This window comes from Bactrocera latifrons, unplaced genomic scaffold (genome assembly GCF_001853355.1).
Source record: "Bactrocera latifrons isolate USDA-ARS-PBARC rearing strain unplaced genomic scaffold, ASM185335v1 scaffold_285, whole genome shotgun sequence".
Taxonomy (NCBI): Eukaryota; Metazoa; Arthropoda; class Insecta; order Diptera; family Tephritidae; genus Bactrocera; species Bactrocera latifrons.
In genome coordinates, this window is record NW_017536463.1 from 120,036 (window position 1) to 145,920 (window position 25,885).

General features: G+C 37.3%; 4 protein-coding genes across 13 annotated transcripts in view; 2 read left to right on the forward strand and 2 right to left on the reverse strand.

Annotated features, from left to right (window-relative positions):
* Nucleotides 1–1,462, reverse strand: part of LOC108970144 (flocculation protein FLO11-like) — a 3,173-nt gene extending 1,711 nt beyond the window's left edge. For 2 of the 8 annotated variants that reach the window (XM_018935323.1, XM_018935322.1), the window contains exon 1: nucleotides 21–1,462. In XM_018935323.1, the coding sequence (XP_018790868.1) occupies nucleotides 21–1,362 (1,342 nt within the window). In that variant the 5' untranslated portion in view covers nucleotides 1,363–1,462. The remainder of the gene's footprint in view (nucleotides 1–20) is intronic. The other 6 variants (XM_018935330.1, XM_018935325.1, XM_018935324.1 and 3 more) reach the window with 6 other exon arrangements.
* A 115-nt stretch (nucleotides 1,463–1,577) lies between these two features.
* On the reverse strand, nucleotides 1,578–3,574 carry LOC108970146. 2 transcript variants are annotated; one of them, XM_018935333.1, is made up of 3 exons: nucleotides 3,477–3,574; nucleotides 3,310–3,409; nucleotides 1,578–3,234 (listed from the first exon to the last, which is right to left on the reverse strand). In XM_018935333.1, exons 1-3 carry the CDS (start codon nucleotides 3,522–3,524, stop codon nucleotides 1,955–1,957), a joined length of 1,428 nt encoding a protein of 475 aa, XP_018790878.1. In that variant the 5' UTR covers nucleotides 3,525–3,574; the 3' UTR covers nucleotides 1,578–1,954. The 2 variants fall into 2 exon arrangements, with proteins under 2 accessions (XP_018790878.1, XP_018790877.1); XM_018935332.1 differs by having other exon boundaries at nucleotides 1,578–3,237.
* Nucleotides 3,575–12,567: 8,993 nt separating this feature from the next.
* LOC108970145 lies at nucleotides 12,568–19,962 on the forward strand. Its single transcript, XM_018935331.1, has 6 exons — nucleotides 12,568–12,937; nucleotides 15,633–15,942; nucleotides 16,265–16,968; nucleotides 17,042–17,390; nucleotides 17,454–17,674; nucleotides 19,603–19,962. Exons 1-6 carry the CDS (start codon nucleotides 12,812–12,814, stop codon nucleotides 19,687–19,689), a joined length of 1,797 nt encoding a protein of 598 aa, XP_018790876.1. The 5' UTR covers nucleotides 12,568–12,811; the 3' UTR covers nucleotides 19,690–19,962.
* Nucleotides 19,963–20,652: 690 nt separating this feature from the next.
* LOC108970142 lies at nucleotides 20,653–25,885 on the forward strand. 2 transcript variants are annotated; one of them, XM_018935319.1, is made up of 9 exons: nucleotides 20,964–21,563; nucleotides 21,627–22,117; nucleotides 22,211–22,308; nucleotides 22,367–22,489; nucleotides 22,571–23,008; nucleotides 23,081–23,663; nucleotides 23,730–23,873; nucleotides 23,945–24,146; nucleotides 24,222–25,885. In XM_018935319.1, exons 1-9 carry the CDS (start codon nucleotides 20,964–20,966, stop codon nucleotides 24,840–24,842), a joined length of 3,300 nt encoding a protein of 1,099 aa, XP_018790864.1. In that variant the 3' UTR covers nucleotides 24,843–25,885. The 2 variants fall into 2 exon arrangements, with proteins under 2 accessions (XP_018790865.1, XP_018790864.1); XM_018935320.1 differs by lacking the exon at nucleotides 22,367–22,489 and having other exon boundaries at nucleotides 20,653–21,563.

Sequence of the window (25,885 nt, forward strand, 5' to 3'; positions counted from 1 at the left end):
AATATCAGTAGATTCTGTAGTTACAGTTGTTTCATTTTCCTCGGGTGCTTCTGTGCTACCTGATCCTTCTGTTGTGGTATTATCTTCAGGTTCTTTAGTAGTACTTGGTTCCTCTGGAACATCAGTAGATTCTGTAGTTAAAGTTGTTTCCTTTTCCTCGGGTGATTCTGTGCTACCTGATCTTTCTGTTGTGGTATTGTCCTCAGGTTCTTCAGTAGTACTTGGTTCCTCAGGAGAATCAGTAGATTCTGTAGCCACAGTTGTATCACTTTCTGCAGGCTCTTCTGTTGTGGTATTATCTTCAGGTTCTTCAGTAGTACTTGGTTCTTCTGGAAGTTCATTAGATTCTGTAGTTACAGTTGTCTCATTTTCCTCGGGTGCCTCTGTGCTAGCTGATCCTTCTGTTGTGGTATTATTTTCAGGTTCTTCAGTAGTACTTAGTTCCTCTGGAACATCAGTAGAATCTGTAGTTACAGTTGTCTCATTTTCCTCGGGTGCTTCTGTGCTACCTGATCCTTCTGTTGTGGCTTCAGGTTCCTCAGTGGTACTTGGTGCATCTGTTACTTGAGTAGATTCAGTAGCTACAGTTGTTTCACTTGATTCAGTGCTACTCGATCCTTCCGTTGTGGTCTTATCTTCAGCAATAGTTGTTTCTTCAGTAGTGTTTGGTGCATCTGACGCAGTAGTAGATTCTGGTGTTACAGTTGTGTCACTTTCCGCAGAATCTGTTGTACTAGCAGATGCTTCCGATGAAGTGCTTTCTGTTGGACCTTCGGTAACGATTGATCCTTCAGTAGTTCTTGTTGCTTGTGTAGTTTCTGTTGCTAATGTTGTTTCTTCTGTAACCGTAGTAGGTCCTTCAGTAATGGTCGAATTCTCGTCAGGTTTATCCGTACTTGTCGACTCTTGGGTAGTGCGCGATTCTTCAATTGTGGTACTTATTACTTCACTTGTGCTGGGTTGTGCAATGGTTGTAATCGGTTTTTCGGTGGTAGATACTGGTACATCTTGTGTGCTCGAGACAATGGGTACCTCCGAAGGTGAAGGTTCTCCAGTTGTAACTTGCTCTCCACGTGTAGTACTTGTAGCTGCGGTAGTACTTGTTGTTGAGGAAACTGTGGTATCAACAACGTTTGCTTGATCTTTTAATACACAGTTACCAGCGCTTTGACTGAAAACATATCCATTTGAGCAGGATAAATATTGAATCGCGTAAGAACCGTCATCATTCAAAGAGCAACTATAAAACGTTGGCATATTATCGATGAACGCAAAGTACCCGGATTGCGTACATGGATTCTGAAGAATCCCGCCATTAACTGCGGCAAACGCCACAATTATTGCAAATATTTGCAATTGCATCTCGTAAATAAATTTCGTTTATTTTTTTTATATTTTTATAAATTTTTCATTCGTATGTAAGTTCTTTAATTTAACTAAGGATTTTAGATCCGTCTCGTTTAGTCGTGAAGAAGTAAGCAACTGACGCTTGAAACTTACTTGTAGCTTTTATATAAAATGTATGAACATTAACGAAATCAAAATTTGTGATTACAACTCATTAACTGATAAAGCGGTTTCACGATAAACTCATACACAATATATGCTCTGCGCCTTTGTACTGATATTCTCCCACAAACGTATTCTTTTATCAGGCAAAATTTTTAAAGCACCTGGAAATTCGCCAAGTGGTGATGAGGAAGAATAAAATGAAAATACAAAACTCAAGTTATTATCAAGCATATGCTCTCTCTTTCCGTAGTTATCTTTGGCTCTCAGCACAACACATTCGCAATCTGGACAGCGCTACAAGAGAAGATAGCAGAGCTTTAAAATGCTTCCTAATAACGGGCATTTCGTCTGGGATATGAGATTACGCTTTTGATTAGAAAAATTTATTTTTAAACTTTTTTTACTACAACAATATTTACTTAAATTTTATTAACTTCCTGTTCTAAGGCGTACAAACATTTTGCGCCGTTGAAAAACTTTGATCATCTACGCACTTCATACCGATAGCCTTGAATTTATCCTTCTTGTTCACGCAAATAAAGTAATCGAAAAAACTTTCAGCCGCTGCAGCAAAGTTCCCCTCCTCTACACAATTGAACGGTGTCTCGTCCTCCAATGAAATGCCTAGCAATTTAGCTTGTTCCTTTGCTGCTTTGGCCGCCTTCTTTAGTAGCTCTTTTTCGTACTTTTTACGTATTTTTTCTCGCAACTTCGCTTCTTTCAGTTTGGCTTTCTCTTCGGCTTTCAACACCTTCACCTCCTCACGCACGCACTCCTCGTCAGGGGATTTACTCATATAGAGTTCGTAATTGAGCGGCAAGTCTTGCAGATTTGTCATATCAACGAAACATTTACCTAGTTCGTGTGTATAGATTTGACCATTACCACATTGGATGTGGTAAATGTGATAAGCATCAGTCAGTCGAGATGCCACACACCAATAGTAGGATGAGTTGTCTTGTGGATCGGCAAATGTACCTTCCTGCACGCAGTGCAATGCATCGGCGCATGGCGAGAGATCACGCGAACAACGCAGCAGCGCCGGGTTGTAAGCCTGGCCGGTAGGACAAGCCATTTGTGTTTTAATCAGCTGGTTGGTGGCTGTGGGTTTGCAACTGATAAAGGCGCGACAATCATTCTCTACGGCATATGTGGCTGGTTCAGTACAGGGCGATTCCGTTGCAGCAACTGGTGTAGTAGTTGTGGTGTCCGCAATTTCGGTCTCCGCTTCTGTAGTCTTTTGTTCCGTATTATTTTCTAGCGGTTCATCCGTAACGTCGCTTTCGTCCTGCGCTGAGCTGACTTCCAAGTCCTCTAGTTCATTTGAGGCCGTTGGAAGCGTAGTTGAGATATCTCCATCCGCTAATGTCGTAAGCTCTGTTTGGGTCTCCGTTGAAACTAAATCTTCTAATTGATCCTGTGGCACTGTTGTATCTTTAAGTTCAGCTGCAGTTTCGGAGTCATTTGACTGAGAAATATCTGCACTAATTGCACCTTCAAGCTCTGATTTACTGTCGGAATCATTTAACTGATCTATAGATCCTTCAAGTTGACCTTCAGAAGAAGAAGATTCTTGAGGTTGTGAAGACTCTTCGCTTAGCGATTCTTTGGATTGTAGCGTGGCTGAAATTGAGCTTTGATCTTCTTCCTTGAATCTTAGTTTTTCAAGGTCGATGAGGTTATCGGCAGTGCTATTTGTTGGCTGGCCTTCAGTTAGTGGATCTTCTAATATATTTTGAACGGTTTTGATATTAATCCATAATAAGGTAACAGCAAGAAAAATATTTTTAATATTACCTTCCACATCTTGTTTCACAGAAACCGGTGACTCCGTATCCTTGCCATATTCGTCGCCAACCCGCAAAACTTCTTGTGCCAATGTCCTTTGTGTTGGCAACTGCAATTTAAACTCAATATTTTAAGAATTTTAAACTTAAAAATAATGTCAGCAATCTTAAACAGACCAGTAGGAAGCTGCAGAGTACTAAGAACACCGTTATCACTCGCTTCATTTTATATACTTTTACGAATTATTTGAGAAATGTTGCAATTCTGCCAGGCAGTTCGTTAGTTACTGTTGGAGATGCTTGCATTGTAATGCAATTTATAGCTACAGTTAACAGGGTAAGGTGGCTCATGGCTTTGTGTCAGAACTTTACGATTATATTTTCTTACAAATTCGCTGCTGATCCTTATCGAAGCGCGGAGGCATTACTTTTCAGCTTTCAATTATTTTTGTTCCTTTAGAACATACATTCTGTATATACTCATCACTCTATATGAGTACACAATTCATCAAGCTGATCCTTTAGGCTCTTCATTGGTCGAACAATGAGTCACTGCTTTGAGAACTAAACTATTCTCTTCTATCTTATTCGGGGTTAAGATTGTTAATCAGAAGCAGAAGCTTTAATATAAGTGAACTGTTTTGAACTTTTTGGAAAACTTTAAGTATTTTCGAATGTAAAGATTTTGGTTTTTATAATTACTTTTCAATAAATTAAAGCTTAGGTTGACCCTCAAAAAAACACATGAACTGTAATAGTACGGTTTACCAAGAGATGGCGCAAGTTGGTTATTATTGCACTGTATATGTCATTCATTTGAAAATAACTTTTCTTCCAATTAAACATGTCGAAYTTTAAAATAGTGCCGTTCTTCTTCTTCCAAAAATCATCATATTTTGATGTCAAAAGTAGTTAGCATGATTTAAAAATGGTGATTTGGCTTGGAAGATGAAGACGCCAAGGTAATGATATGTATTTGGGTCATAGTTGGGTTCCGAAACTGGGTGAAACCATTAATAAGGGAAGCTACCGACAACAACTCATCAAATTGGAGCGAGCGATTGCTGAAAAACGCCAACGGAAAATGGAATTAACGACTAGTCAAGAGGCAATAATTCTCCATCAAGATGTTTTCGACCTCATGTTGCAAGACCGGTTCAAAACTATTTGGAAAACTGCGGTTGAGAGATTTGCCTAACTCAGAGATTTGTAGCGCAGACTTTGTCCCACCATATGTACTGGTCGATGGAAAACTCATCGCTAAAATACGGTTCACATCTCAACAGGGTATCAAAAATTTACTTGATTTATTTTTGGACGTCAATGCGGCGTTATACTTTTGATTTTGGGAAAAAACCGATGGAGTTTGATATTTAAAAAAAAATTTGCAAAAAAATTGTTTATTGAAAATTATTTCAGTTTATTTTTTAACTGAATCTATATTGACAAAAACACCAAAAAAACACCAAAATTCCTATTAGCACTCGATACAAGGGACCTTAGGAACATGATCGGAATACTAACTGATCTGGTGGAGGCAGATCGCAGAATGGCGCTGACAGACTGATCCCGCATATTCAAGACTACGCTGTGAGCATCTGGGGTTTAAACGGTATGATACACTGGAGGTCGTATCGTTAGTGATTCCGCAGAATCTGATAAAATTCGCATCAAGCCCAAGCATTTTAAAGGATGACTGCTCCTTATGGCCCTAGAAATTTAACTCCATCTGATATCGCAAAGGACCAAAACTGGGCTTCTTATGCTAGTTTTAGCGAAAAATCAGAAACTTTTTGAGAGAAATTACATTGGGCATAAAAAATCAAAATTACATACCACGTGGTCACAAACAGACCAACTACCTTTATTTATGCATATTTACATATATGTATGCGTATCCGTATAAATATATGAATTTCATACACATTAATCTTCTTATCTTTCGCAAATATGAAAACTATGTCACCTCAAGTGTCAACTCATTTATATTTGTGAATGGAGCTTCCTTTGGTGCACTAGAATGGAATTCGTAGTGTTTATCCCAACATATTGACATAATAGCTAAATAAGGGAATACATAAGAGTGTGTGTGTGTATATATGTATTATCAAAGTGTAAATAACTGTCTTTTAATGTAGAGTATTTGCATGACTTTTAATAATATTTTGCATTGGTTGTAGTAACGTCTTTATACCTTGAACAGGGTATATTACGTTTGCCAGGAAGTTAGGAACTCACAGAAAAAAAAACGTTAGATATTCTACAAAGTCGATTAGACCATGGTCGTTAGTCTGTCTATATATAAGTGCACTAGTCCCTCAGTTTTGGATATAACGTTCTGGAAGTTTACACTCGCCCTTTTCATCCCAAGAAGCTGCTGATTGGTTGGAACAACCGCTATCGGACTACTATATGACAGCGCTGGCATAAAAACTGACCGACCGAACTCAAGCCTTTCTATAAATAACTTTTTTTTTTTTATTGGCAGGATATCTCCATGAAACCTGACACACATTATTATCCAAGGCAACGTCATAATCTCCGAATAGATTGTTCATATCGAACAGCTATGACATAGTTGTATATCGCTGCCATAACTGCTGATCGCTCAAAATCAAGATATAGAAATGCACCTGTGAAGGGTATTATATGCCAGCAGTCGAAGTTAATTTTTTCCGGTTTCATTTACGCGCTTTGAACTTGCTGTTTGTGCTTTAAGCAGTTAGTTAGTCGCTCGGAAGACTATTTACAATCTATTTACATGCGTATTTCCAAAGTAATTACTTTATTTTATATTTACGAAGGTACATAAATGTCAGATGAATCACTCGAACGCAAACAACAACAGGCATTTAGATTTCATCACAAATGCATATTTGTTTACTTAACTTCGAAGACCCTATATAAGACGCTATGTATGTATGTATGTATGAAGCGCAGCAACTTAATAAAATTTATGTAATCTTTTCTTTCCTGTGCTAAAGATTTTATCGTCAAATTTCAAACATTTTCGTAGAATAACAATTCTTAGAACCACTTCCCCTACTGATTATAATTTCCGCTTTCAAATCTTTTTCAATTATAAATCAAAAATACAGTGCTTAAAATGTGCCTTATCATTTAAATCAAATGAAAGTGATAAGCAAAAAATATATACATACATAAAATGTATAAGTTAACACAACATTTTATGAACTTCTACATAAATTCCATTCCCACATTATATGCTAGAAACATACAAACCGTTTGCATACTTTGGAGTCCTATTACAAYCAAAAGTGCAACTGCGCTAAACGCGCATCCGCTAAATTCTTAAGTGAGCGAAACACGCGCAAACCCTTTTAGCTGACCAAGCATCTTTGGTCACGTAGGCCGGCTCAAGCATAGGTTAGATTATAAACCTTAAAGTTAAGTGTTTTCAGTTTTGTAATAAAGCTCAACAGAAGCACATAGTGCTGCTTATAAAAAACGCATTGTTTTATTTTTTATGTTATATATGGTATGCACGTGAACAATTCGCAAACTTTGGGACATATCCGAGAACAACTAAAATTGCTACACATTTGGATTCGGCACTGGCCATACATGTATACATATAGTATAACACGCCAATCAAAGAATTGGTTATCTTTGCGGTTAGTTAGATAAGTATTTTTGCAAGAAATTTGTTTTTAATTTGTCCGCAATTATTTATTTCAAACAATTGAAAATATAACGGAGACCAGCAAGTCCTAATGGAAAAACTCAAAACGTAACAGTAAACTCATTTATTCTATGACACTTCGCTAACGAAACTTTGAAAATCAGAGAAATAGGAAGATTTCAAGAGATCAGAACAGGATCAGTTCTGGCAGAACTCATTTTGGGCAAAGTCAAAATATTGGGTAGTCGAAAAATTCTTTACGTATTTTGTCGATAGCTGTCGTTGCTACCAATTACATTGTCTCGTACCATATCGTGTTGGAAAAGTGAGACTTTAAACTTCATTTACATACTGTTACTCCACTTTTTCGTATAGCACCTCGATCTGGTCGACCTATCGTTGAAAAATTCGATGAAATTATGGAAAAGATTGACCAGGCCCATCACATAAGTAGCCATAACATCGCTAAGGAACTTGACATTCATCATCCAACGATTTTGAAACATTTAAAAATGGCTGGCTACAAAACGAAGCTCGATGTTTGGGTACCACAGAATTATCTGTGAAAAATTTAATGGACCGAATTAACATCTGCGGCCAGAACTGATCAACAGAACGGACTTCATTTTCCCTCAGGACAACTCTAGAGCACTTACATCTTAGATGACTCGACAAAAATTGGTAGAGCTTGGCTGGAGAGTTTTGATGCGTCCACCATATAGCTCCGACCTTGCTCCATAGGACTACCATTTGGAATAAAGTTGCCTTCAAAAAAAAACCTGTGAAAATTACTTGTCGCAGGTTTTCGCAGAGAAACCAGAAAAACACTGATGGAATAATGTCTCTTGGGGAAAAACGGCAAAATGTTGTCGCGCAAATTAGTACATCTTTGGTTCAATATAAATATAAAAAAATTAGTTGAAATTTGATTACAGGTACGAAAAGGCTTTTTCGACTAATCTATAATTACATATATTTTCTCACATTCTTACACCATCGCTACCACTTATGCAATTGTTGTATAGGGATACAGTATGCGATGTCTCCTATGTCAGTTATCTTCAGATGGTATCTTAATCCATTTAAACTCATAACTCACTCAGCTGAGATAAAAAAAAAATATAGGAAATATTTAATGTAAAACAATTTCGTAAATTTTGGCTATGCTCTGGGGGACAGGGAAGTGCGTAGGTATATTTCCGCCAAGATTTCAGGTTTTGCCAAAAATAAAATAACAGAATATATTCACACCATGCTTATATGTAGTATACATACAAATTTTTGCTAATCTTATCAAAAAGGCATATCACGTCTTAAGTAGCATGCTAATATTTGTGTACAGAATTCACTCGACATGTGGTTCACTGACTATTTATTTGACTATATGTTTTTAAATAGATTTAATTAGTATAATACTTGCACGAAAATTATTTAAAAAAATGTCTTCAATAGAATTTCCTATAGGGCTAGACGTCAAAGTGAGCGCAAGAGTTTGAGTTTTATATGGCATTTAGTTTGGCATGTAACCATAGAAGATACTACATTGAAACATTCATCATTCAAAATCTTCGAAATTTTTTCGTAAAATGCAGGTTCTGCGCTGCAAACTTATAAAGTTATTCGCTTCATCTATAATAATGAGTGAAGGACTAAGTTTGCGTACTTTCAATGCAAACAACCCTAAAGAGACTCCCCTGGCAATAGTGTATTCAAGAAAAGTTTCTACGATATGCCAAAAGCATTAAAAGTTCATGCATTCCTAAAACTGAAACTAAAGCCAACAATGTCGTTGTTGCCGTTATTGACTTCGGTCGCTGTGTACTGATATAAACAATAACCAGTTTCCAAATATTCCTGGTCAGGTTTGACCATTCATCGTCTTATCTCTAGAAAAGTTCATGACGTTGTATGCTCTCATTTAAAAATCCATTTGAGCACCTACTGTATATAAAATTCAAATACCCAAATGAAATCTAAAAGTTTTCCATATGCATCTAAAGTCATTTTACCCAATTTCTTAATGTTTTATTAAATTTTGATTAAAAAAGGGAACCCCATTGCCTGTACTCTAATTAATAGATAGCGGCATTACTCAGCTAAAAGACAATGCCGTTAAGGTACAATTAACTGAAAATCCAAAATATTACTATAACAATGCAATAGAGTTTAGATAAACACCCACTGATAGTAAATTTGACTTGAAAAATAATAATATGAAAGATTCATAATTTTTTGGCTTCAATTTAATTTTATAGAATTTGAATATATCGAGGTTCATTCGATAATATTCGTTAGACTATATACATGGTTACTGTATTTTATAACTAAAGTTAATAAGGTGGTACCGAAATATGTCGAAGAGTTGAATTGAAGGACTTCCCTTGGGTTCATAAAGATTGAACATAATTAGGTTACGCAGCAGCTACAGGTTTCTGTTGTACGATATGATTTGGACTTTCCTTATGAAAAGATAGTAATTCAGACCGGTTGGTTTAACTAGAGCTTTTTTCATATACTGCTACACAATAGTTCTTTTTTGGTTCCACTGATCTCGGACGAGCATACCACATACCGTGTATTCTTTTTCACAGTTAAAGAAGACAGCTTATGAATATTCTCATCTCTTGGCGATAATATACAACTTTCCGATGTTTCTGGTCTTCTTTTGAGTTTATCGTTATTAAACAAGCAGAAATATTGTACCATGACCCCACAGCCTCAAATTCTGTACGAAACGGGAATTCACAATTGATCAAAATCTGCGGAAAGTTAGAAGATGCTCAATCGCAATAAATCTAAATTCTTGTGTGAATTTGTGGCATTGGTTAAAATTTGACCTCTTCATTTCACTCTGAAGGCCAAATAACAATTATTTCAATGGAGTTCACGCCATAAACTAAATTCAAAGCGCACAAAGGAAGAATATTCAGCTACAATAGTGCAAACCTTCACCACGCTCTAAATAGTATAAAAAAAAATGGGAAGGTGACTATAATCACACCAAAAGCATTTTTGGCGAATTTCGATTTTTTTATTAAATTTTTTTTCATATTTTTTCTGTTAAGAGTAGTATAGGTACCAATCTATAAATATTTGAGAATAAAGCTTTGGTTATATAAGAGTATTTGCGTGAATTTTTTAACTAAGTGTAATCGACTCCCAAAGCTTTAAGGTTTTACTTGAAACACTGTTATTAGAGCTGGTGTAGAAAATTTCTAATAAACGGCTGAACTGTTCGACTTGAATTCAAAATTAATGAAATTTGAAACGATATTTTTAGTACAATTTTAATGATAATTTAAATAAAGACCAAAATTTTTTACAAATATTGAGTAGTCGAAAAAGTTTTTTCGTATTTCTAATCAAACTTCAACTTTTTTTTGTATTTATACTAATAAATAAATAAACATATTTTTGCCATTTTAGTCGATCATCATCAGTGTAAATTGAAATTTCGAATTTTAAGCCGAAAAATCTTTCTCACTGCAGGCCACCATATTCGAGGTCGCGCTGCAAATATTTCAAGATGAGCCACCGATTATTATAATATATTAAATTCTTGAAATGTGCAATATTTTAATTTAGTTATTAAATGAAATGTTTATTCAAAAAGGGATTCACAAAAAACACGTTTTTTCTGATTTGCAAGCGTATAAAACCGCTTCACACAACAAATGCGCGTTCGTATAGTCATCGCTGTTACTCTTGAGAGGAAAAAAGAAAGCTGAAAAAGCTTGCCAAAAGCGATTTTGTCAGTGTTGAGACAAAAGACAAAAGTTAACGGGATTAAGTACATACATCACTACCAAACACCCACACCTTTATAGGTACATCTATTATACATACATATGTTGTATATATATAAATCCAGCTGTCGCTTATCTTAGCCAGTTCAAATTTTTACTAATTCTAATGCATTTTATCGCATTTTGATTGACGTGATTGAAAGTTATATATATTTTTTATCAGTTTCAGCGCCATTGCGTCACTTGGCGAAAACTGTTGCATACATTTGTGCGTACGCGCGCGACGAGTGTGTGTTGAGTGGAAACGTTACAGCTGTAGCGCTGACAACAAGAAAAATATACAACAAGTTACTATATACATACAAGCATATGTACATATGTAATTAAATATGTGTGACATGTAAACAAATACAATTGAAGAAAAGCAGCACAAAATGCGATGGATGCGCGCCTCACAGCTCCCCCCATACGTAGGTACCACATGTAGAAGATAAAGCGCGTATCAGCTTAAGATAAATGCCAGCAGTCCCTCTTCTTTCCTAAGTACGAGCAAATTCAGCACTCATTACAAATACAAAGGCAGCTTTTTGCGCTTTCTCTGGCAGACGACGTCAACAATGTCACAGCGTCGTCGGCGGCGTCATCGGATTACGAAGGGCTGCTACTGCTGACTGCTAGCTGGCTGCACAATTATGCGGGCGGCCAACAGATCAGCGCGACCGTGGACTGCTATCTGCAGCGGGGATGATGGTAATATCCACATGCTCCATATTCATATATAGAACTATATATATATATATAGTTTTTTGTATGTATATATATGTGTATGTGTGATACGTGTTTGTGCCGGTGTGTGCGTAGCGGCAAGAATGCTTGATGATTATGATGATAATTGTGAAGCCAACTGGCGGCGAGTGAACGTTTTATATTTTCAGTACGATAAGTGACATGATCAGCTGCAGTAGTGGATAAAGAAGCAACAATTATTTAAGGCACTCGTTAAGGCAGTTGATCAGCGAGCATCGCGTTTAGCACACGCGCACACACATATACATATGTATATACTAAAATATATATTATATGTGTACATACATATATAAAATTACGCGTATTACAATCGTCTGTATATCGTATATGCTTGCTAGTTGTTGTTGTTGGTGCAGCTGAAATTTTAATTTAAATACTACTTGCCTAATTAAAGTGATTAAGTGCGAATTGACGGGCGAAGAAAGTGCATGGAAATAGCAGCGTTACAAATAGATATACATATATAATATATATAAGTATATGGTATATAATATAAAAATAAATATATAATACAAAAATATATACGTACATATATAWACGCGTGTATAATTGGATAAAATTCACTTGCTGATGCAAGAACAGTGACAAGTGCTATGCTAACTTCGTCTATCGCGTCGCATCTGCTAATCTCCGCTAGATACTTTCTAGTGATAAGCGACGAGTCTTTTATCAGCTCAAACAACGGTTAAGGCTTGTGCGTGCGTCTGTGCAATGAAATTTGCGATGTTGCCATTATTTACGATGTGAGCTGCTGCCGTCGCTGCTGTTGCTGCTGCTGTGAAAGCGTCTGCACACAAACACACAACTTTTATGAAGTAGCAGTTCTTGGTGGAGTCACACACATATATATAAATATATTATATATACATACATATATATAAACTCAGAAATTTTAATGAATAATAAGCCCATAAATTGGGCATAACACGCACACAAGGACAAGCGCGCGAAGAGAGTAACAAAAGGTGCAAGCGAAAAATTAAACGACAAAACTCAAAAAATCTTAAAAATACAATACAAACTAAAGAAGCTTAAAAAACACAGTACCAACAAAAAAAAACACAAAAACACAAACAACAAAAAACGCTAAACAAAAACAAAAAATTTCAATAAATTAAAAAAAAATCCTCTTTATCTCGCACAACGCTTCAGCTGCACAAGTTACAAATTACACGTTACAAGTTAATTTTAAATACAAGCCGCTCTTGTTGTTATTGTTGTGCATTTAAATTTATTTACTTTTTTTTGTATTATTATTGTTGTTTGCTCGCGTTCCACGCATTCAATTGAATGTATCGTGCTCGGTGGCGGCAGCAATGAGTATACCGGCGCGCGGCAAATGGACTTCGGCGACTGCGGTGGCGACGGCGGGCGTACAGCGCAGGCGTGTAATCAACAAACACATTCAACAGAAGTATCTGTTATGTGGGTTTGCCATACATGTACATATAAACTATTACTTACAATATATCATTCTATAAACAAACTTGTAATTATTAAGTAATTAAGTAAATGCCTATGTAGCTATGTATATATATACATACATATGTATGTTTGTTTGTATATACAAATTTAAATGACACTTGTTTATCGACAAATCGTCAAACGAAAACCGGAAAGCAATAACTGCAAACGCTTGATATGACGTCTTCACACGCTGTGTACTTGAACTGCCAAAAGCGATTTGTTTTTTTTTTTTTCATGTAACAAATACCGCGGCTGTCGGGGGCTATTGATCTTGAATGATAAAATGATTTGAGAGGATCTATCACTGGGATAATTTGTTACAATTAAGCAATTTGGGCACTGAATACCGAACGCAATACATTTTCCCCAATTATTTACACTCTAAAGAGTTCGGCTTGTTAGATTCTAGAAGAATTACTAAAGTAGTTAGTGGCTTTGATTATAAGTTTGAACCAGAGCGTCTGATATGTCTTTAAATTACACCCGGACTGCTGCATTTAAAATGCAAAAACTAAACGGAATCGATGAATATTTGTTTCCTAGATTGTTGGTATAATATCTTTTATGTTCATGTGAAGTTCGAGCTCCGTACGTCTATTACTAAATTAGTGTGTGCTTAACGAAGAGTTTGTCTGGCGATTTTTACAGTGGCGCTTCAGAATCGAGTAAAATGTTGCAGAGGTCTTTTGGGGAGTTTATCATGAACACTAGCATTTCGGGTACGAAACAGTTCGTGAAATTCGTGAAGTCATCAAAACTTGATCTTTAATTATTTGTTAATGACAATAGCATCGAGAAAGTTAAAGAAAAAGAGCTTGAAATCATCGAGTTGGTATTAGAAAGATAGCAGAGGATCTCAAGATTGCTTATGGATTGGGTCAGCACACTTTGGTTGCGAATCATGTCTACGGTGTATTCGTACAAAAAAACCTGAATCTTTTGCAAAACCGACGTCGGTTAAAGATCTCTTTTCTTGTGACAACGTAGCTGAGGATAATACATTCATCAAGCGCATCATAAGTGGTGCCGAAGCATGGTTTTATGAATATTACGTCGGGATTGTTCAACAATTAAGCAAATCGCGCTTCAAATATGAGCCAAAAATAAAATAATCACTGATGCAATTTAATGCCATAAATAGATAGTAAAAATTGAGGTTTTGTAATGAAATCGACGGTCTATTGTGCCCTCCTCTATATCACATAGGGTCACCAAGGTCCAGTATCTTAAACCATTCCAGGAGCCTGCTGGATGCGAAGGAGATGATGTGAACCCGGTCCACGTAGATGGAATCTAGGACCTTTAGCCTGCTTCTGCAAATTGCTGGGCAATCCAGAATCCTGTTCCATGTCGCAGAAATGGCAGTTTGCGCAAGATACTATGCTCATGTTGGATAAGTGCTTCCTGAGCCTGCAGTGTCCTGTACAGAGCGCGACAAGGAGACGGAATTTTTCGTCTCGGGTGCAAGCTATAGGCCTTCTTAACTTTCAAAACGGGTATGGTACGCTTAATTAAACGTTGGCATGCCTGATTTGGCTCATCTTGAACACGATGATAATGCTTTATATTAAAAAACCGAACATGTACCTTTTTCACTACGGAGCAAATAGGGTATATCAGACATGCTGAAAAGTCTACATCCATTCTATGAAAGGTAAAAGCTATTTTTTTTTTTGTTGATAATGAATGATCAAAGTAGTTTGATGATGAATTATCTGGGCTCTGCATCAAAAGGAACTAAGTAACAGGTCATAAGTGCACTAACAACGATGAATACAGTGAACCCTCTAATGATTTTTACGGACGAAAACATAAAAAATCCAAGCAATTATTCAAATAACCATAACATGAAGTTGATCGCTATCATCTCCTCTGTAAAAATAATAAGGGAATGTACTTAAAAATTCTGTGTCCAGTTATTACCTCGCGCGCTAGTAAAAAAACCAAAATTATCAAGCAATTGATGTTTCCGAAAAGTTCTTTGGCTTTTGAACTTGAATAAACCTAAGATTTGGCATCGGTACATGACAAAGAAGACGAAGACTCGAAGGAGATCCCATCATTTCACTCTTGAGTATAATCAAAGTCAGCCGAGTGATCTCAAATTTCAAGAGAGTCCCGAGAGTGAGGCCGATTTTGAAGCCAACAACTAAGCACACTATTAAAATGTTCTAAGAACTTATTCGGAATATCTTCCTCAAATGTTTTACACATAGTACTTTCCTAATATTAGGCGGCATTAGCCCATCTGATTGTGTTCGGTTCAATTCATTCACTGTTTAGTCAGTACAGATTTTATGTATATGAAACATTTAGGGATAAGGTCTTTGGAAGAAATGTAACCTTGAAAACACGGCGTTGACGGCACGAATATGAGGCTTTTTAAAAACTGTATCGTAATCGCTCATACCAAATATACAGAAACAAAATCTCACTAATCATAACAAACAAAAGAACTAACACAATCTTGATTATCTTTTTCGAGAGCTGTGTTTACAAAGCGTTGCTCGCATAGAGTACAAAATTTACTAAGAGATTCTGTGACACGTCAGTTTGTAAACCATTATCATTTTGTATCATTACTCACTAACATATCATGTCTCAACGTTTTTATTATTTCTTTTATTTGTATTTATATGTATATCACACATTTCTTCGCAACGCTTTCAGGCTTTCCTCGCCACACCTGCCTATCTCTATGGCAATGTCGTGGAGTCGGATAAGGATTTGGTGCTGCGCATCTGGCCGGCAATAGTTTACCAAGCCACGGGTCAGATTTGTCGCTCCATTCTGGAACATCTGGATACAGAGTATCGGGGTCGTGAACGTGAGACCACACAATATCGGCGCTTCTTTCTTTGTGCCACGCTCACCACTTGCCTCTCGCTAATGATTAGCGGTGTATTCTTTTCATCGGCTTGGTTTATTGTTTCAACAACAACGCAAGCTGTAGCAATAGTATTTTATGGATTATTTGCAGGTAAGACTTGAAAGAAAACAATAAAATTCTAGACATCCGAGAGTAGTACTCTAAAGATTATCAGCGATGATTTTTGAAGTTATTAAAATTATTTGGAATATTTTGTGAAGTAGTTCCTGAAACTAACAAGCGGCATTTGCTTCAACAAACGAAAAATTAGCCTAACCTTTTTCAAAAGGGATCGTTGACTCAATAAGAACTAGCAGTTGAGACCGGGGTGAAAAAGTTTCAAAACTAGATATTTCTTTGCAGATATTTTTTCCGTCTCTTTTACTATTATAATTTGCTTAAGTTCCTTAATTTTATATTCCTCAACTTTCAGGCATTGGTTCTAGTCTCTTTATTTGGAAGACCCACGTCATTTTGGAAGCGGTACGGCCTCGCGAAGATAAGTTCGTTCGCAAAACTATACACCTCTGCGGCGAGGCATTCTGTCAGCTCTTTCTCTCATTCGTCTTCACCAGTCTACGTACACTTTACGGTACAGCGCAGTCGATAGTACTGATGTCCGCATTATTAGTGAACCTCATACCGATCAGTTTAATTATCACACGTCATCGTGAAGGTTCCATCACAAAGCGCATTTCGATGATCACCGCGGAGAGTTCCTTCCCGCCACTGCATCATCAACTGGGCGCGTTCCCGCCCAGCATTGCTGATCAAATCGATGGCATTGATGTACAAATGCCACGAATTTGGAAGAGTCCGCTACGCGAACAGCATCCGGGAACCGCGACCGCTGCTTTGTTTTCGGCTGAAGCACGGAATAATTATATGTTGGCAGCGGATGAGGCCTATGTGACCTTTGTCAATCCAAATGGTGTAGAGATTATGGAAATCATACCCGAGGAAGATGAGACTGTGTCTATGATTCGTGGCAGCTCAGCGACTATAGGAAAGAGTCATAACAGCGTGGCTGCATCACAAAAAATCCATCCTAATGCTTCATCGAATGGATTACAGCAAATGGATGAGACGGCAGGCGCCGACAAGACAGAGACCGATGTCACAGAAGTCGGAAAGTTCGTAAGTAGCATATTGTTTCCAGTAAAAAGTATACGATATACCATTACTGAATTTCACTTTTATATGTCCGTAGTATAAATTTCAACGCATATCCCGTTACATAACTACGAATATTTGGAAGACTTTGAAGGAAAAAACTTTTCTGCCACTACAGCGTGCGCTCTTGGTGCCACGCCTCTACTCAACCACACTACTTATGTCCGCGGACATCTTCTCGTATGTAATGTGCCTAACGGTACTGCCGGGATTGGCGGTGACTCATCATGCTATCAAAAACGCAGAAATACCATTTCTCTTTTCGCTTTTGGCCTTCCCATGGATGTGCTTCTCGTTGATGACCCCACGCTTCGGCAGTAGTTTATATAAACGCAAAATCGAGTGGCATACTTTAGGAAGCGTTTGTAAGGCTTTGGCCCTAATTCGTGAGTATAATCACAGATTTTACACATAATTAATAATATTTACTAATATTTCTCATTTGTCAGTAATTAGTTTCTCCACGTCGAAACTGCAACTGAGTGTTTCCTCCGTCTTGTTGGGTTTCGGTCAAGCGGTAACGCTCTTCCTTCAGGATGTTGTCTTTCAGCGCAGCATGCCACGTGCTCAATGGAATGCCATACGTTATCCAGTACATTTCACCAATGGTCTATTAATGTTTGTGTGGGGCGCCTTGGCTCATTGGGTTGTTGTGACCTTATCTTTTCAGGTGAGTGTAGATCTTTAGATGGAGGTAACAAATCTATGTCGAAAGAAGAAAAACGATAACTTGACTTTGACCGATAAGGTTGCGTTGGAATGGAATTGTATTGTTGCCTTGAACAATAATCTGTGCCAAATCTCCTGAAGATATCTTTTCATAGAAAACAGCTTTTCATATAAGAACTTAATTTTGTTCGTTCAGTTTGTATGACAGCTATATCCTTTATGATAGCGGTAGTACTGACAAATTAGGAGCTTCTTGGGAAGAAAAGGACTAGGCCAAAATTTCAGATTGATGTCTGAAAATATTGGGGACTAATTCGCGTATACACATACAGACAAACGGACAGAGGAGAGTGTGAAACTTACATTAGTGTTACACAGCGACAGCGGTTGTCAAGACAATCTTACTTTATGTTGCTATTGTGTGGTGGACCGCTATGAACAAAATTTTATACAGGAAACCAATGGAACGGGTACAGCGACACGTTATTCTCTTCGTAACGGGAGCGCTAAGGACCACTCCAACGGCGGCACTAGAAAGGTTACTAAACCACCAATCGACATTGCAGTGGAGAGCCCTAAAAAATTAGTTGCAAGATTGCCTGTATTAAGAAATTATCTACAAGGATCTTCGGACATTGCTCAATAAGTAGGGGATGGTGGACAAATTAAACCACATACCCACATGTTTTATTTGGGAGAGAACTGTGACATTAAGGGAAGGTGGATGGCGCAGAAGCCTGCGACCAAGCGGAAGTCTTTGCAGTTGAAATAGCGGCCGAGATAGCTAACAACGCAGGAAGCAACATAAAAAGGATAAATATATACGTTGAAAGCGGCTGCAGGTATATTGAGTTCCAGTCCACAAGAGAAACGAAACTGCTGATGAGTTTGCCAAGCGTGCCATCCATCAGGCTACCGAAAAAGTACCGGAAATACGAATGACACTAAACACGTTATACCACGAAGTTTTCGAAAGAGCTGACAGATGGAGATGGAACTCTATAATTACATGCAGGTTCGTCAAGATCATGTACAAAAGCCCCTTCAAAAAACTCGCTTGTTTCTTACTCACACGGTCTCGAAAGGACAGCTGTTCGCCTCTTGTCATGTTGGTGGTACATTTAGAAAGTGCAGAGAAGTTGACATGAGAGAGACACTAGAACCCCTCTAACATCTAGAACTTGTCTAATGTATTTAAGAGCTTCGGAGTTCAAAGGACCAAACGAAGTATCAAACGTAGATATCAAGTCGCTCTTAATGTTAAACTGAATCTTCACCTGGCACCACGAAGGACCGGTACGTCTATGTATGACGTGAAAGATGGCCAGTAAAACCTAACCAAAGTTTACCAAGATATTGTTGATTCTAGGCCCTATAAATATAAAATGGATTTGACATACTAGATTCGACATTGCATTATAATTTTCTAAAAAATTCTAAAAAAAAATCGTATTTGTTAGGGTATGAAGAGGTAGGTCAAAATTCATAGGTGTGGAAAATCGTATTTTACTGACTTATAGGATTATAAAAGAAACCTTTCCAAGGTCGTCCAGAAATTGTGTATATCATATGTTGGTAAACAGTCCTTTAAAAGAAGAACATAAACATACATATGTATATAATTGAAAGTCGATAACGTGAAGCGATAGAAATAATGAACCATTCCTTAACTGTCAGGAAGTTCTGGTGAGATAGTATCCATGCTTATACAAAAAAGGAACCTAAGTTCCTACAAGAGCCCTCAAATGCAACAAATATCACGTATTAACTGGATCAACTTATCAGGGGGTTGGAGATCTGTGAAGTCTAAATTTCCAAAAATATTGGGGGACCACATATTTTTCTTGTCCATCCTTGAACGTATCTAATACAAACAAAGATTTTGAGCTTACTGTATTTTATAAAATCTGTATGTTTTGTACTTTTCAGGCCTCAGTGGGTTTGGCGGGCATGGTTTACGTTATAAGCATGATTACTTGGAATATGATTTTTGTCTGTTGCAACACGAGAGATTGAAAAATTCAACAGTATTTACGATTTTAAACCCACTGGTTGTTATAAAGGTGTTAGCCCTCAACTACTCCTGCGGACTTAAAGAGAAATTTATGAAATTCTTGCAACGTAGTAAAAGTTAAACTTGTCATAGGCATATCTGAGGTTAGACTTATTTAAAATTGTTCCTCTTAAAATGAATTTTTTTTAAATATTGTAATTATGTCAAAATTGTTAAGTATTAAAATCAAATAACGAATAAAAATTTAAAAGAAAAATCAGAGTTTAAGTATATGTTCATTGTGCAATTAAATCAAATTAAATTTCTTCGTTTAACTACATATCTATGTATATTCTCATAATTACATACATACATATGTAATTTTTTAGTTAGTTAATAATGTAAGGTAAATTAATTTTGTTGTATTTTTTAATAAATCTTATAAAGTACATCAATGACCAGTTGGAAGTTTAAATTTTTAATACACTGGAAAAAATAAATAATTATAATATATAAATTTAACAGCTTTCAGGAATTAAAAAAAAAACATTTCTCTTCACAGAAAATTATTTTCATGATTTCCTTAAAAATATAAAATAGAAATTAAAATATAAAATAAGAAATTTCAACCCATTGCTTGTCAGCAATCATTTGTACTTTTTTACCTGAGAAAATCCCACGAGAGCCGATTCGCAGGGTTGCTTTATTACTTAGGGGAAATTTCACATGTGGCAGCTCACAAATTAATATCCCAGAAAATTTTTAATTTTTAGAAATAAAATGAAGCAATAAGTGCTTAACTTACGGAAAAATAATATAAAATAAATATTTAAAGCTCGAAATAATTAAATTGAAGATTATATGTAAAATTTTACAAATATGTACTTGGTAAACAGCGAAACAAAAATTACCCAAGTGGCAACAAACGCGAAACAAGCAGTACTACCAATCGTAAAAAGCCGAATTCCATGTGTCACTTTTCACAATTTTTGCGAACAGCAGCGGCTTTTTTCTCAAGCGTAAAGAGAAATTTTCGTATTGAAACGCAGAAAAATACTATATTTATTAAACAAGTGTGTACGGTACTGAATTGGAAAAAGTCTTTGTATTGCATTTAATTACTAGCGAGCAAATAATTTATGCAGTCGTTTGATCGCTTATAATACTATGTATGCATCAATACTAAAAGCGTGAGCAGCGAAAACGAGAAAAAAATTGTCTTGTCGGGGTGAACCATTGTAAATGGCTAGAGAGATTACGAGTTCCAATACGGCGCATTCCATTCGCGTTCACATTGATGATGTACATTGAACATACACCTTTGGAGGATAATCTGCAATTTTTTGTGAAGAATCACATTCCCGCCAGTGACGCCAACTCAATACTGGCACATGTACGCGACGTTGACGAAACTACTGCAACACAACTGCAAACGCAGACGCAAGCTAACGTTGCCTACTCCGGTTATACCGGACGCTTGAACGTGCTCAAAATTAGTGAAGCTCCAAGAAGTAAAGTTCTAAACATTGCAGGACAACACGAGCAAAATATTTATTTAGCTAGAAATAAAGGGTCGCCGCCAGGTGTCACCAACCGTAACGCTGTATCACCAAAACTTAACGGCATCGGTAAGACAGCATATGAAGAAGAGGAGGGGGAAGAGAATGAAAAATATGAATTAATTGATATTGTTGATGAACAAGAAGAAACGGTCGATACAAAAAAACATAATAAACAACAAAGTGTGGAATCTAAAGTGAGAGGCGCTGAAACGGAGCACACACCTGCGACAGATGAAATTATTATACAAATAGAAGACGAAGAAGATAATTACGAATACTGTGTACAGCCGGTAGCCAAACAGCGCAAATATAGTGAAACTAAACAATCGAATAAGGTAAATTTATAGTGTTATATATTGAATATCGATTTCAAATATCAATTTTGTTTATTACGACAGATTTTTGGTCAACGCAGACAGCCACCTAGTGAGCCATCGCAAGCTCGTAAGCGACCTTTACGTCCGGTACCGGCAGCTATTCCAATCACAACTTGGCAACACGAGTTAGAATTACCGCCATTAGAACTCATACCACCGCAACCGCCTCGCCAACGAGTTTTGAATGGTAATTTACCACCAATTCAACTACAGCGCAGTGATAGCACCGAAAGCGTTATCAGTAGTTATTATTTGACTGAGGACGACGTCGAATACGCCGGACAAAGTTACGCAAACGGTTATCGTGAGCGATCGCAAGCCGAAGAAGAGGCTGAAGAAGTAATAGCAGATACACCAGAAGACTACGAGGAACACTACCACCGGTCGGAACTTACACCGGGACAGCACAACAACTCACAGATGGGTATCGATATATTCAACAGACTACGACGTTTGTTGAACTTAAACACCAATTCTACAGGCAACACCCAAGACGAGCAATCACGAAAAAGGTATACTTGACACAAAATACTTTTGGAACATGCATAATAAATAAATTCGGAACTGTCTTATTTATTTTTCTGATTTTGAAATTTTTCCTTTAGATCTGGGAACTATTCAGCTGATGCCAATCCACACCCAATTAAATATAAAAAAGTACATAATCGTTTTCCTAAAATTATCACTCACAGATTGGATGATGGTAAGTGTTAAAATTATTTCTCATCATGCTCAATACTTGAATCTCCTGTCGTTTGCAGCCGATTTTGAAGTGATTTCTACTTTTCCTCAACACGAGAAGCAAATGTTATCATGCAAATTACCTAGCAGTGCTTCCAAAAATACAGTAGAGATGACACAACGCAAATCATTACACTCCATTGGTTAGTTAATCGTAATCGGCATGCAAACTCGCACAGGAGAGCCTTATTTATAAAAATAATATTTTCAATTATCTCTTGCAGAAAAACCCAAGTATCGCAAATCTATGTTTACCGCGCCTACAGTTACACACCGTTTGATAAAAAATACTTCATACGCCGATGTGGAGTTTTCCGATGATGATGAACCGCAATTGATAAAAGGTTTTGGCATCGGTATAGCAAGCGGGTCGAACTCAAGCGATATTCGCGCACGTAAAAAAGTGCCACATACGTACAATGTGCCGATTCTGTGCGAAAGTGATGGCGCTCGAACAGCGGTGTCAAAACCGCCACCACCACTCATTGAGCCACGCACGGGTAGCATCCTAGCGACGTCACTGATGCCGGAGATCGATTTGACAAAGCGTAAAACCATGTCTTACTCGGATGTTTTGCGACAGAACCTACAAATGCCCGGCAGTGGTGGACACGTACTAGGTAGACGCTCCGCTAGTTCGGTCTCCTCCTCTGGCGGAACATGTAAGTGTTACAACATTTGAATTTTTACACATGTGAATATTTATTTAATGAAATTTTTGTTAATTACTAAAGCTGCATCCAACGGTGGACTGAATATTTTGAACATGCGCTCCAATATGTGGTCGACAAATGCGCGTTCCATACTCACGCAAGAAAAAGAAACTGAAGAGCACGTCAAGTATCAGCAACTATTAGAGCAGGTTGTGCCCTGTATATATGGCGCTTCCGAGGCTGCAAATGTGCGTACATTAGCAAAGCCAGCATTCAGCTTCGATGCGCCACAAAGACGACGCAGTACATTGCAAGACAATAGCAACAACCAGAAACCAATAACTAATCAGCGACAGTCACTAACACTGCAAGATAGCTTTACGCGCGCTTTGAAACGGCCACCACTCTCGTCTACCATTAACCTGGATGATGATGATGACGAAGATGAGGAGAACAATGCGGATGTCCCCTTTGTAGGTGTGCAGCAACGCCGTCCTGTGCGTAATGGTCTGTCAACAGTAATAATCGACGATGACGATGAGATCAGTGAAATAATCGACTTGGATGATGATGAGCAGCAAGTGGTGTCGGCATGCACAAAACTAAATGAACAAAATGCGAGTGCGAGTGGCGCAAGGGATAAGAAGAAAAGTGCATTGCGACTGTAAGTCAACTAACTGGATATGTGCATAGCAAATATAAATCATATATGTTTTTTTCTAATGCATAGGCCCTACGTTGAACCGGTAAATACGTTGCAAGAACGTTTCAACACATCGCCTCATTTGAAAGCCAATTGGTTGGAGGCGCTGCATACAAAATGGACTGAAAAGAAGAAGAGCCGCCTGCAAGAGGTCAACGAAACCGTCAATGTGTAAGTGCTAAGAGCGCAAAAAGCTTTCCCAATGCTTATGTTTATGTTTTTGATTCGTTTTCTTAAATTAGTGTGGAGAAGCTAACAGCCGAACGGCGCGCAGCCGAGTTGGAAATGCATGAACGTCTACGCAAAATACAAATAGTCGATCCTGATTTGCTAGTGATCGATGACTTCCCTGAACCAGAGGTTGAGGAGGAACCTGAATTTATCGAATTAACGCCAGAACACCAAGCCCGCATAAAAGCGGCTGTTATAGGTTCATCTGATCAGGTATATGATTTAAACTATTTGCAGCGTAGCAATATCATTGAAAGTAATATTTTTCTTTTTCAAAAATTTTCGTAGCTTCTGGTCTCCAAATTCAACTTGAACATTTGCCGTCGCGATATACACACATTGATGGGCCAAAACTGGCTAAACGACGAGGTTATCAACTTCTACATGAACTTGCTCACCGAACGCGGTGAAACCAAGCATGATTCGCACGGTTTACCCACGGTCTATGCCATGAATACATTCTTTGTGCCGCGCCTACTTTCAGCCGGCCACAGTGGCGTAAAGCGTTGGACGCGGAAAGTGGATATATTCTCCAAAGATGTAATACCGGTGCCGGTGCATGTCGGCGGTGTGCACTGGTGTATGGCCATTATTCACCTGAAGAATCGCACCATTAAATACTACGACTCCATGGGCACACCAAATCCGAGCGTGTTAAAAGCACTCGAACAATATCTGAAAGATGAATCGTTGGATAAGCGAAAGCAGCCGTTCGACACAAGCCAATTTGAAATTGAATCGGTGCGTGATGTGCCGCGTCAAATGAACGGCAGCGATTGTGGTGTATTCAGTTGCATGTTTGCCGAGTATATAACACGAAATCGGGAGATAACATTCTCGCAACAGCATATGCAATACTTCCGTCACAAAATGATATTGGAAATTGTCAGTGGCGAATTGTTGCAGTAACGCGACAATAAAGCCGCTACGTCAAAAAATTATATTAGCTGAGAATTAGTTTAACAAGAAAAACAACATAATAAGGTGTGTGTGTGTGTTGGTGACACGTGAAGAAAGGTAAAAAGGCGTACCACGTTTCCACAACAAATATTTAAAAACTTCACGCGTGCAATTTGCAACGAACGCATATGTCAAGCCCACTTGCAAGCAACAACAAATTCATGCTGGCTGTTGGCAATACCTACATATGCAATATATATATATATATAAAATTTAGTTGAAGTGGACGCATTGGCGTATATAAATAAATACATTTTCATTTGAGATAACACAACAAACGCTATAGAGCGCGTTCGACTACAACAACAAAACGACTACTAATTTATTGCTACAACACATCAATTGCTGTCGGTTTTTGGTGTTTCTTTTCTTTCAGTTTAAATAAATATTCAATAATGCAGTTTACATTAAATTGATAATTTCGCGCAATAATTGCACCTAGTTACTCTACTATTAATGCTATTAGTATCTTAATTACAAACAAAAAAACAAAAAAAGATTTTGCAAATACAAAATGTAATGTTCTATTTAAGTTTCTGTGGTAACACTTGTATTTTTTAATATTTGAATATGTTGTTTATGTATTGCGTGTGCAATTTCTGGTTTGCTATAAACGCAATCGCCATGTAAATTTGCTATAAAAGCGTGCAAGTCTTTGGTTGCGTGGCAAAATTCAGAAAACGCAGGAAGTGTGCAGAAAAAGCACAAACGCTTTTATATTCTTAAATTATTTCATTATAAAGCAGAGAGCAAATAGCGCTTGGATTCTATAAAAGCGAAAACAAAATAAAAAAGAAACAAAAAAAGCAGCGGAATAGTTATAATTTCAAATGGCAAGCAACCTACTACATAATTATTAATTTATCTGTCTAATATAAGCCGTCTACAGTTATAAGGTAGCATTTCTGAATTACTTACATACATACGTATAGTTTTAAAGAATAATTTGTATGTCACTGATTTAAAGAATAAATACTATAGAAAAAAGATAA